Raw genomic sequence first — 12,206 nt, 5'->3', positions numbered from 1 at the left:
AGAGGCGTTGATGTGATGGATAAACTAGACTTTCATTGAACTAATTTCCATGTACTTAGCTTTGGTTCCAGCATCAGCTGAAGCAAATGTGCGTTTCACATGTGAGCCATACAGTGTGTGAATATACCGCTCGATGCGGTACTGGGCCATACAGTGTGTGACTACACCTCACAATGTGATCCTAAGCCATGCAGTGTGTGAATACATCTCGGTGAGTTACTGGACCATTTCAGTGTGTGAATACACTGCCTGGTGTATTACTAGGCCATTCAGTGTGTGAATACACCTCGGTGAGTTACTGGACCATTTCAGTGCGTGAATACACTGCCTGGTGTATTACTAGGCCATTCAGTGTGTGAATACACCTGAGTGAGTTACTTGAGCCATGCAGTGTGTGAATACACTGCCCGGTGTATTACTAGGCCATTCAGTGTGTGAATACACCTGAGTGAGTTACTGAACCATGCAGTGTGTGAATACACCTCCGTGTGGTACTGAGCCATACAGTGTGTGAATATACTGCTCGGTATGATACTGAGCCATGCAGACTGAGTTCCAGGTTCAATAATACCTTTTACTGATTTCACCTGGAATCTGATTCAAACCCCCGGGCTAGAGAACAGAAAAATCAGCCAGGGTTCCTGCTCCTCATTAGTATCCAGTGACCCTTACTGGAAAACCATGTATGCCGACATGATTAGGCTGGAATCAATGCCCTCCATAGTTTTAATGGCTTGCTGTGTAGCTTAACATGAAGAATGGCCATTCAGGCAAGGTCTCCAAGGTGCTTGTGGAACTGGTCCCCAATATTAATCATTGCCTCTGGGACAGGAAGGGAGAAAATTGGAATGAGAGAAAGAAAAATTTGTGAATGTCAACCCAGCAGAGCTCCACTTATCCAGAGCTCATGACACTGGGTCCATCACTTCAATGTACCTGTGTGTCCTGGGAGTGAGCAGTACCTGGATTTCAGCTGCATGTGGGCTGTTAACATTTTGTAGAGTATCAACTGGAGGTGACTGACCCCATTCCGCCTATTGAACATACCTCTTCTCTTCTGGAACACAGGCCCAAACCAAGCAGCTGATGCAGGCAGTGGGTGGTGCGCAGTTCCTTCACAGGGAGGGAATTGAGAAGCTGCCAGGATACCGGGTGTCCAGCATCAGTGCAACCAGGGTAGCTGCCAGTCTGACATGAAGGGAATAAAAAGAGTCAAGCCTTTCACTTTCATCACACCTCTCTTCTCTTCCCCCCCCCCCCCCCCCTCCACTATTCTAGGTGCTTTCCAGCCTCTCTCGCTGACTCAAATTTATATTGGTCAGAAATGTGGGACTGTTGGACATGATCCCACTTAGTGCTCTCTCTTAAAACCCAAAGAAACAAGCTAGCTCTCTTTGGAATTTTGAACATTGGTTCCCTCCGGCCTGTTTGTTTGAATCCAGTTGCCTCCTGTACTTTGCTTTCGCTGACGGTGAAGTGGATGGTACCTCCTGAGCCTGTTAGCACTAGCATGCTTTGCCTTTACTCAGCTCAGCTCTGATTCACTTGTTTAACAACAATATGCAGTGGGTGAACAGAAGCAGGAAATAAATCCGTTCTTAAACTGTCTGACAATGACTTCCTTCTAATAAGCCTCACATCTGAAGCTTGTTTGTGATTTGTCCCAGAGACACTGGCCAAAGTCCTCATCCAGCAGGAGATCCACTAAATGAAAATGTAAAATGCCACTTGTTGGGTTTCACTTTTATTGACCCGCACGGTTGGTGTGATCGGAGTGTCTCTGCATTCTCAGTAACAGTTCTGCTTGTCCTCTTCCTGTTGTGCAGGCTGCAGCATACGCCTCCGAAGATGGTGTCCTGACTGAAGCAATGATCGATTCCAGGGTGGCCGATGCAATTCGACAGCACAAGCAGAAAATGGAGTGGCTAAAGGACGAGGACAGAGGGAAGAAGACGGGCATTCAGCATCTTGTGCCGCCCCTCCCAGAGGGCACACCGGTGTGAGTGTCCAGCAGAGAGGTGCCTGCACCCTGCGACTGGGCCGAGAAACCCGGAATCGAACTGACCTGCACCAACGTAAAACGTGCATGACATGAGTACACACTGTCCAGTCTCTAGGATTCTGACTGTCCAGTGGTGCGAGCAGCTTCGCACGTGACTCCGACGCAGACAGCAGTCAGTTCATGTCGTGTTGGGCCTCCAGCTCGCACTCAAGTCGGACGGTTTCCATCTGTACATTTTCTAACCAGTTGAACGCAGCTCATTAATAAGAGGAGACTTGAAATGGCACTTCTGTCCCTCTCAGTCTGTCGCAGCAGCTGTGGTGGCAGTGTGTCCCGTGTCATTCAACCCCTCGAAGCTGCTGAGTATTCAGTGTGGACAGCCTGTGCTGGGAGGAGAGAGTGATGGTGAACTCTGTGCCGTGACGTATCCGTGTCTGGAAGATGTTTTGCGTTGATGTGGTATGCTTTGGTTCTGGGTTCCTCGACTCGAAGCACTGGCCATTGTGCTGATCTGTAATCTACAGTTGGATTCATCATGTTCGAGACCGAATCCCTTATTGTCCACCTACCTCAAATGTATTTCTTCGAATAAACAATTCCGCTCTTTTTTTTTCAATCGCGATTCCCACAGATCATGGCGATTCACTGCTGTTTTGCGTCCGTGGTGACATTGAGCAGTTGTTGGTTTGCAGCTGAACAGGTCACTTAGCTGAGTTCAACTGTGATGAGAAATTAAAACCACGGTGTAACAGTTACTGAACTTTGCAAATAAAGTGGGAGTGAGGGCTGCCAGGCAGTTGAACTCCGGTTCCCCTATTTGTCAAATGCAAAGCCATGTGGCATGTTGATGTGGACTGTATGGAATTAAATGAGACTGCGGTCTGGGCCCTTTACCCCTCCTCCCCAAACCAATGACCAGCAACCCCACTAAACATCTGATTCTGGAATTCCTGTCGGTGGAAATAGTGGGATCCGGTTACCAACTGGCTTCTTGTTTAACCCTTTGCGCAGGAGCATCAAAATAAGAACTAAAACCTGAGGATTTTTAATCTGGTGAATTTGAATAAATTAGCGTTTAATTTAATGTGACATCCCATTTCTACTTCTAATAGTCTTGAAGATTTCCTCCCCCAAAAAATTTTGCAGAAATTCCTCTGCAGGCAAGCTGTGCATGTTCTGGGAAATAAAAATTGCACTTGGGCCTCAAAGAGTTAAAATGCAGTGGTGTTCTGTGGTTTCCGCACTGACCCAAAGGCAGTATTGGCTGCATTGGATTAGAGCCACTTTCAATTGATTGATTTATATAAAATGTTAACTTAAAACTGTCCAGTAATATATTGAGAAATCCCTTTCCAAATTTTCTAATTTCCCATCCCTCTCCCCAGAAATTCCCATACACCCTCTGTCTCTGAAGTTATCTATTTAATAAAGGATCGGGGTGTGGCACTGAGAGCCATCTGACCCCTTCAGCGGGAGAAAGGTTTAGGTGGCACTCGAGCACTGGTACTGAAGCTGAATGAGGAAAGCCAAGTCTTGAGCTGCTTTTCCGAGTGGAGATGCTCCTTGCCCACTTTCCTGCCATGTTGGGGTGAAAGTTGTGAGTCAGCTGTCACAGCATTTGATCTCCAAAGTGTTCTGTTGTATAAATAAAGTGGTGCCTTTCATGTGTTCTGCGCAGCCCAAGCTATTGGCTTAAATAAAACAAAAGCATTGATTTTAAACCGGAGAAGGGGACGCTCTCCTGATGTGCTGATACCTATAGTCCATGTCCAGAGTTGAGTTTATGTAGAATGGGGGGAGGGCTAGCCATGGGGTCGGCATGGTGCCAAACACACGGTCTCAGTGGTTTCCTCACTCCTGCTCCCTCCCTTTTTCAGATGATGACTACACAGCCTATTTGTAGATGCTGAGCTGCACACAGCGGGCCCGGTTGGGGAATTGTGCTGTTAATTATTATGTATTATTGATATGATTCTCGTATCCTGTGATTTTAAAATGGTAAAGCCTAAACCTCAAAGCCTGGTCCATGTGATCTATAGCCTCATCTAAATTACTACCACAAAAAACAAATGAACTTTTAGCCGTGCGGTAGTGTCTCTCATCTCTCTGTCCCTGGAATGTTCACAGTCCCTGTCCCTACTGTGGCAGCAGGTGCTGAGTGTTGTATAAAGACCGTGTTTGGTGAACTTGGCTGAAAAACCGAAATGAAAGTAACAGTTGTACGTTGAATTATGTTTAGGCATGGAGGTCAAGTGGAGTTTCCGGTCTGCCATATATATCCTAAAATTCCCAGAATAATCCATTAATTGTTGAAATGACCCTTGTGATTTTACAGTCTGGAAAAGCCTGAATTTCCTTTTGTTTTATTATGTTGAACAGAATCACCAAGTTTTTTTTAAACTTCTCATCATCGCTATATTCCAAACATGGAATGATTACATTTTGATAAATCCTTTTTTATTGGATTAAACATGCAAATCCTGCTTTATCTAATAAACTGAGATTATAAGATGTTAAAATCAGCTAAATGGAAAATGGTTTATTTCGCAAGAGAAAAAAACACAAGTCGAGTTGCAGATGCTCATCAACGTGCGGAATGTTACTGCTAAATATGGAACCTCCTCTTTGATGCAGATTGCGTCAGCGCGGGTTAGATACAAATATAACCTTCCCCCAGGTAGGGTACAGCAAAGATTAAATGCAGATTAAAGTTCCTCTGCACTGCGCCTGCTGTCAGTGGGATTAATTTCACTACCAAATATAATCACGCCCTCCGCCCAAGACCAAATTTAATGGCCAATTTTATGCAATGGCCACTGCCCATGAGAAGCAAGTTCAGATTACCCCAAACTTCTTTTAGACAGGGCTTTCATCCATTAATGTGGGATGCTGTCACATCCAAACCCTAGAGCGTCTAATCCATTGTGTCCCACTCTATCCTGCGTTAACATGTCGATAGTTAAAGCACCTGCTAGCTGCAGTCACCCCTCTAAGGGAATCTCGTGCAATGAACAACAACTTGTATTTATATAGCGCCTTTAACGTAGTGAAGCGTCCCAAGGTGCTTCACAGGAGTATTATGACAAAAAAATCTATACCATGAGAAATTAGGGCAGGTGATCAAAAGCTTGTTCGAAGAGATAGGTTTTAAGGAGCGTCTTGAAGGGGGAGAGAGAGGCGGGAGAGGTTTGGGCAGGGAATTCTAGAGCTTAGGACCTAGGCAACTTGAAGGCACGGCCACCAATGGTTGAGTGAATATAATCGGATGCTCAAGAGGGCAGAATTAGAGGAGCACAGATATTTCGAGGGTAGGGGGAGTTGTGGGGCTGAAGGAGATTAGAGATGGGGAGGGGCGAGGCCATGGAGGGATGTGCAAACCAGGATAAGAATTTTGAAATCGAGACGTTGCTTAACCGGGAACCAATATAGGTCAGCGAGCACAGGGGTGATGGGTGAGCGGGACTTGGTACAAGTTAGGGCACGGGCAGCAGAGTTTTGGATCACCTCTAGTTTACATAGGGTAGAAGGTGGGAGGCCAGCCATGAATGGGTTTGAATAATCAAGTCTAGAGGTAACAAAGGCATGGATGAAGGAACCTTGGACTCCAATAGGATTGTTGATGCTCCTCAAAACCTCAGCAGACAGTTGATGCCCTGCGGATATGGGTAACCTATGTTCGGTGTCATGAGCCTACAGGCAGCAAGTGTCATCACTGAAGTGTGTTCATTTCTGTGGATATGGTTACCAAGTGCTGAACTTGTTGCGCCTGTGATTCCTGATGATGCTTTGAACTAAATGACAGGAGTGAGAAGATTGACAGACGTGGGAATGGAGCGAATGTGTGAAGTTGAATAGTGATTGCGGGAGGGTGAATATGGAGGAAGATGCTGCAATCTGGGCCTTGACCTTAATTATTCAAAATGGAGCAGATTAAAGTAAATACTGTTTGTAGTAAGGATCTGTTCAGATATCGGCTTTACTCAATGCTGGTGATTTAATTTGTCACTGTGATTGACAGGAAGCTAGGGAGCAGATCATGTCCTTGGTAGTGACTGGACGCTGCAGCGTCCAATCAATGCAAGACTGCTGTAACAAGGCTAATCAAGAGCATCTCAAGGGCATTTGGTTAAAAGTCAAAGCCGGTTATTAGATCTAATTCTACTGGTCACAATTTGAACGTCAGAGGCCATTTTGTGCACAGCTTCATAAAAAGTTTGATTCACGGGAGATTCTGGCTTCAACAACTTAAAATGCAGTGTTATGAAGAAAGAGTTCCAAAACTAAATTTTAAAAAAAGATTGTGATCCTGCTCTTTAAATTGAAGCCGTGACATTTAATTTTAAACCGATATTTTTAAAGCTTAAATTGTGATGAGGTCTTAGTACACAGCTAGCTCCACTTAAACAGGATCAGAAACTATTACCACCCCCTGTATAAAATAATCCCTGATTTAAATAGGTAACACAGGATATACAGCACAGAAACAGACCATTCGGCCCAACCAGTCCATGCCTACTCGAGCCTCTTCCCGTCTTTCCTCATCCAAATCTATCATTCCTCTATTCCTTTCTCCTTCATATGCTTGTGCAGCCTTCCCTTAAATGCATCTATATTATTCGCTTCAACCACTCCCTGTGGCAGCGAGTTCCACATTCTCACCACTCTTTGGGTAAAGAAGTTTCTTCTGAATTCCCTATTCGTAACGGTGTCCATTAATAATTTTTAAAAGGAATTGGAGTATTGCTGTGACCATGAAGGAGTGTGATAAATAAAACTGCAACGGCATATGGACCAAAAACAACTTTTATTTATATAGCGCCTTTAACGCAGTAAAACATCCCAAGGCGCTTCAAGGAACGGGAGTAAAAAGAGAGATGAGGAAGTATAAAAGAAGATTAATGATCAACATAAAGGCAACAGCAAGGACTTTTAGAAATACAATAACAGGATAATCAAAGAATCAGACTCTTGTACTTGAGAGTGAGGCACATTTAACGTAGAAAAATTCCCCAATGTGCTTCACAGGAGTTTAGACAAAAATCAACGAGCCAAAAGCAGCATTACAGTCCCCAGCACTTAAAAGACCCACGTTTAAACCGGGCACTTGCTTATATCGCCCGAAAAGTGATAATCATTAACTATTTGAATTAACGTCAATTTCAAGTTTGCCGGTTATAGCATTTTAAGTGCAACGATTCTTTTGGGCAGAAACAGTTGTTCCCAGAATCTTCCCTGTGCTATTATGAGTGAAGTGCACATTAAAAGCGGAGGCATTTAAAAAAAAATATATATATATATATATTTAATAAAAATGCCACTTTGTGCACAATAATCACAGCAGCTGAAATTTAGTGTCCTACATGGATTTTCTAGCTGAGAATTACTTGCTTCTTGAATGATGGGTCCTGCTCCTTGCACCTCCAGTGTCCTGATGATCGTGCCCAGGATGAGCTTGGAGATCAGGGTCCTTGGTTAGGTCTAGGATCTAGCAGTAAGGAGGTTTGTTCATTGAGCTACAGATGTTGATGAGCAATGGCAACTTTGTTGTTGTGTAGGACTACCACATTATACCGGCCATCACATATAATGGGCAAATTGCGTTTGCATGAACACGCCTGCTGTAAGCGGTGGCGACAGTATTAGGAAGAGTGTCTAAAAGTTTGGTCAAAGATGTGGGCCATCTATTTTAAATGATCACGAAGAGAATATGAAGTTTAGAAGAAATGTATGCAGAGAGTTATTAGAGTAGTGAATGATTTGCCAAAAGATGCATATGGCAAAGACCATTGCATCTTTTAAAATCCGTTAAGACAAACGTTTGAAATAGAGGAAGGTACCGATCTATGGGGAGATAGTGGGACACTAGGTTTAATTTTAGATTGCACTAAAATGGACTATAAATAACTACCTTCTGCGACAAACTATCATTTTTCTTCGGACTGTTAGCATAGATTTATCACGCTGAAAAATTTGAGTTTATTGATCCAGGGATTGCAGTGAATGTTTTATAGATGGATATTCAGAAGGTATTTGACAAGGTGCCACAAGGGAATGGTAGCACAATGGTTATGTTACTGGACTAGTAATCCAAGGATTAATAATCCAGCAGACGTGAGTTCCAATCCCACTACAGCAGCTGGGGAATTTAACTTCAGTTAATTAAATAAATCTGGAATAAAGAAACTATTAGTAATAGTGACCATGAAACTACTGGATTGTCATAAAATCCATCTGGTTCACTAATGTCCTTTAGGGAAGGAAATCTGCTGTCCTTACCTGGTCTGGCCTACAAGTGACTCTTAACTGCCCTCCTGAATGGCTTGCTAGGCCATTCAGTTGTTCAAGGGTAATTAGGGATGGACAACAAAAATGTGGTCTTGACAGCAATGCCCACATCGTGAGAACAATTTTTTTTTTTTAAAGAGATTTTTAGCATAAATAGAATTTAGCTGCATGGTCAGAGATGGCTAGCGGACATGGGGTAAAATAGATGTTATTTGGATTAAGTGGAATGTGGATAATGGTCTATCCCAATAATCTGTGCTGGTATCTCCTTTTTCCCCATTCATATAAATGATTTGGACATAAGCACAGGAGTAACATTTGTAAATTACTCCAGGTTAGAGAGCATAGAAATCTAATTACGAACCGCAGGAGGTCAGCGACAGGTTTCAGAGTGGGCAGATAAGTGGCAGATGCAAGGTAATGTGCTAACTATTGGGAGAAAGAACAGTGAAAGAAAATATACTCCAAATGCACAGATCTAATGGGTGCTGATACATAGATCTTTAAAAGTGGGATTGCAGATATAAAATACCATTTTTTTTAAAGTAAATAAGATTCTGGGTTTTATACACTGGGGCATTGAACATAAAACCAAGGAAGTGATACTGATACAACAGAGGAGAGGCCATGGTTTAATGTTGCATATAGTTCAGGGTGGCCCCATCATAGAAAGGACATTAGTCATGGAAAGTGTAACCCAAAGATTCACTAGAGTTACACTAGAAATGAGATCAGTTTTGATCTCCTTACCTAAGGAAGGATATACTTGCCATAAAGGGAGTACAACAAAGGTTCACCAAACTGATTCCTGGGATGGGGGGGATTGTCCTATGAAGAGATATTGAATAGACTAGGCCTATATTCTCTAGAGTTTAGAAGAATGAGAGGTGATCTCATTGAAACATACAAAATTCTTACAGGACTTGACAGGGTAGATGCAGAGATGATGTTTCCTCTGGTTGGGGAGTATTGAACCAGGGGTCACAATCTTAGAATAAGCGGTCAGCCATTTAGGACTGAGATGAGAACTTTCTTCACTCAGAGTTGTGAATCTTTGGAATTATATACTCCCAGGGCTGTGCAGGCTCAGTCGTTGAGTATATTCAAGACCAAGCTTGATAGATTTTTGGCTATTAAGGGAATCAATGGATATGGGGGTAGTGCAGGAAAATGGAGTTGAGGTAGAAGATCAGCCATGATCTTATTGAATGGTAGAGCAGGCTTGAGGGGATGAATGGCCTTCTCCTCCTATTTCTTACGTTCTTATAATTTTCTTATGTTAATTTTTGAACCTCTCTTCATAATTATATGTTTTTCTACTGTAATTGAGATGTCAAATAGAGATTTTCAGAATTCTGAATGGTTTTGAGCAGGTTAACAAAAAGATTGTTTCCACTGATTGGCAAATTGATAACCAGGGTTTATCACTAGCAGAATGAAGAGGGATGTTGGATGGGGTTATTAGAATATGGAATACTTTATCAGACCGAGACTAATATTTAAAAGTGAATTTGTAAAGGGAATGAAAGGGAAATGGGATGACCCAGTTAAAGAGCTAGAATTGGCACAGCATGATGGGCTGAATGGCCTCATATGCTGTAAGTTCTGTGATTCTGCATTTGACTTGATAACACTTGGCAGAATCCAATGATAGTGCTCCCTTAGCACTGACCCTTTAGGACCGCAGCTCGTGCTCTCAATACACAATTATGAAAACAGCACGGTTTAAACATTTAAAGCAATATTTATAAAGTGTTTGAGTGACACCGGTGAATAAAGAATGAATGAGAAGTGATGAATCCTGATGGCGAAGTGTCATTAATTAGCTGAATATGTTAAACAAACAGCCATAGTAATCCACAAGAAAGCAGAACATTTGTTAAAATAGTTTGTCTTTCACATCCTCTGTTTAAAGGACACGAGCAGTAGTTGCAGTTCTCTCACTCGAGGCATAATTGCTTTCTCTGCTGCATTCTCTGGTCGAAATGGATTTGGGCCCATTGCAGTTTAATTACTCCACTGGGATTAAAATAAAACTGCCAAGGTTGTAAAACCTTGCAGTTGGGATTATTCCCAAGTGCTGTAATAATTATAACTTGCATTTCTATTTATAACTCAAACTTCACGTATCTCAGCCACCGCAGACCAGATGGTCTCAGCGAGGGTTCCTCTGTGTCCTTGAGTTAAGGTACCTGCTCCTCATCGCTATCCAGTGATTCTGCCGGGAAGCTGCACGACTGTGCTTGGCAGGTGATGACAGGATCAGGCACAGTGACCACCTGCTCACACTCGATATCTAGGCTCACACCTCAAGAATGGCCACTTGAGTGAAGCTCCAGACAGTGCACTTTTCCCCACCAGACACTTGGTATCTTCAGGAGAAGCAGGAGAGGTGAACAAAAATGTGACGTATTAGAATAGCTAGCCATTAGGGAACCTTCATTGGGTTGGCCCATTTATAGAGCTCATTTATACCCTTCTGCAGAGTGACTCACCGCTACCCAACAGCACTCAGTGTACAGGAGCTGGTTACTGGTACAAGTCTTGTGATTGCTATTTAGTTACATTCTCTTTCATCTTGGTTGAAAATATATTTTGGTGCCTAAATTAATTGTAAAACAAAAGCCTCCTTTGGCACACGTTGCCCCTTTCCCTCATGAAACAAAGTAAATCTTTTTGCAATGAGAGGTCAATGATTAACAACTCCAGGTACAGTGCCTCAAACACTCTTCTCTGCAGTTACAGGTTCCTCAGATTGAAAGGCTGTATCTTGATAAGATCCTCAGCTACAAAGTAATAACTAGTGAGATCATCTCTCATGCCCCAATGTATAAAACCCATAATCTTTGCTTTTCAAAAAAATTGTATTTTATATCTGCAATTTCCCACATTTGCAGATTTTTTCACTGCTGACAGATGCCAGATTTGGAGGGGGGGTGTGGCGGGGGGGGGTGCGTGGGTGATGGTGAGTAAGCACTTGGCAATGTAACCAGTGATTAAATTTGTATGTCCTTGTGGGTTTTATTTGGTTTGATGGAATGCATTGGAAATATATTTTCTGAAGACTGGGGTAAACTCAGTGAGCTGCCTTTGGATGGTATCACAAGATATTTGCATATACATTACATAATATTTACAGCACAGAAACAGACATGTGGCCCAACTGGTCTATGCCGGTGTTTATGCTCCATCAGTAAGGCTGTTTCAGTTCATCTATCCAGAAAGGCCTTAAAGTCCCTTGTGGGCCCTTGTGCTACTCTTGTAATTTAATTCAAAGTCATTTCCAAATTTACCTTTCCCTTACCATTTACTATTTTATAAGGTCACCTCTCATGTGCCTTCTGTCAGGGTTGAAAATCCCAAGCTTTTTCAATCTTTCTTCAAAACTCCATTGCCCGGACTCGGGAGATGAGCCTGTGGTTCCTTCTCCTCATTCCCTCCAATGGTTGAAGGGCCCCCTTGTGTCTCGGTGACCAGAACTGGACATTGCAGTTTCCATCAGGGACTTATGCCCCTTATGATCTAAAACATTAACATGCTCTGAACAGGAGTAGCAGCCACAAGATAAATAATTACTATTTTTACTGAGATATTCACACTCGATGTCACACAAATTACCAATCATAGTTCAGATTCTCTCAAACAAAAATAAAATGTTCAAAGTCTTGAAGTCCTTTTCAGAATCTTGCGCTGTGCTTTTTGGTTATATAGTTCAATATTCTATTGGCTTTCTTGTTTGCTGCTCTTAATTGGTTGGACATGTTGAATATCAAGTCTACTAAGACATTTAGGTCCCTTTCCACTACATCCTTGGCTATTTCAATACCCCATTCATGATGCATGTGACATCCATTTTCCTTCATTAAGTTTCATCTTCCATTGTTCTACTCACTTAAATATTTTACCCAACTAATGTTGT

The 12,206-nt window shown here is 42.5% G+C and overlaps 1 protein-coding gene across 1 annotated transcript in view; it reads left to right on the top strand.

Moving 5' to 3' along the window:
- Positions 1–3,210, top strand: part of atad3 (ATPase family AAA domain containing 3) — a 50,787-nt gene extending 47,577 nt beyond the window's left edge. The window contains exon 16 of the mRNA XM_070860325.1: positions 1,827–3,210. Coding sequence (XP_070716426.1) covers positions 1,827–2,003 — 177 coding nt within the window. The 3' untranslated portion in view covers positions 2,004–3,210. The remainder of the gene's footprint in view (positions 1–1,826) is intronic.
- The last annotated feature ends 8,996 nt before the right edge of the window (positions 3,211–12,206 follow it).

The sequence above is a fragment of the Pristiophorus japonicus genome, chromosome 18, assembly GCF_044704955.1.
Source record: "Pristiophorus japonicus isolate sPriJap1 chromosome 18, sPriJap1.hap1, whole genome shotgun sequence".
In the NCBI taxonomy this organism is placed as follows: Eukaryota; Metazoa; Chordata; class Chondrichthyes; family Pristiophoridae; genus Pristiophorus; species Pristiophorus japonicus.
The sequence above is the reverse complement of the archived record's forward strand: the minus strand, read 5'-3'. Positions and strand labels throughout refer to the sequence as shown.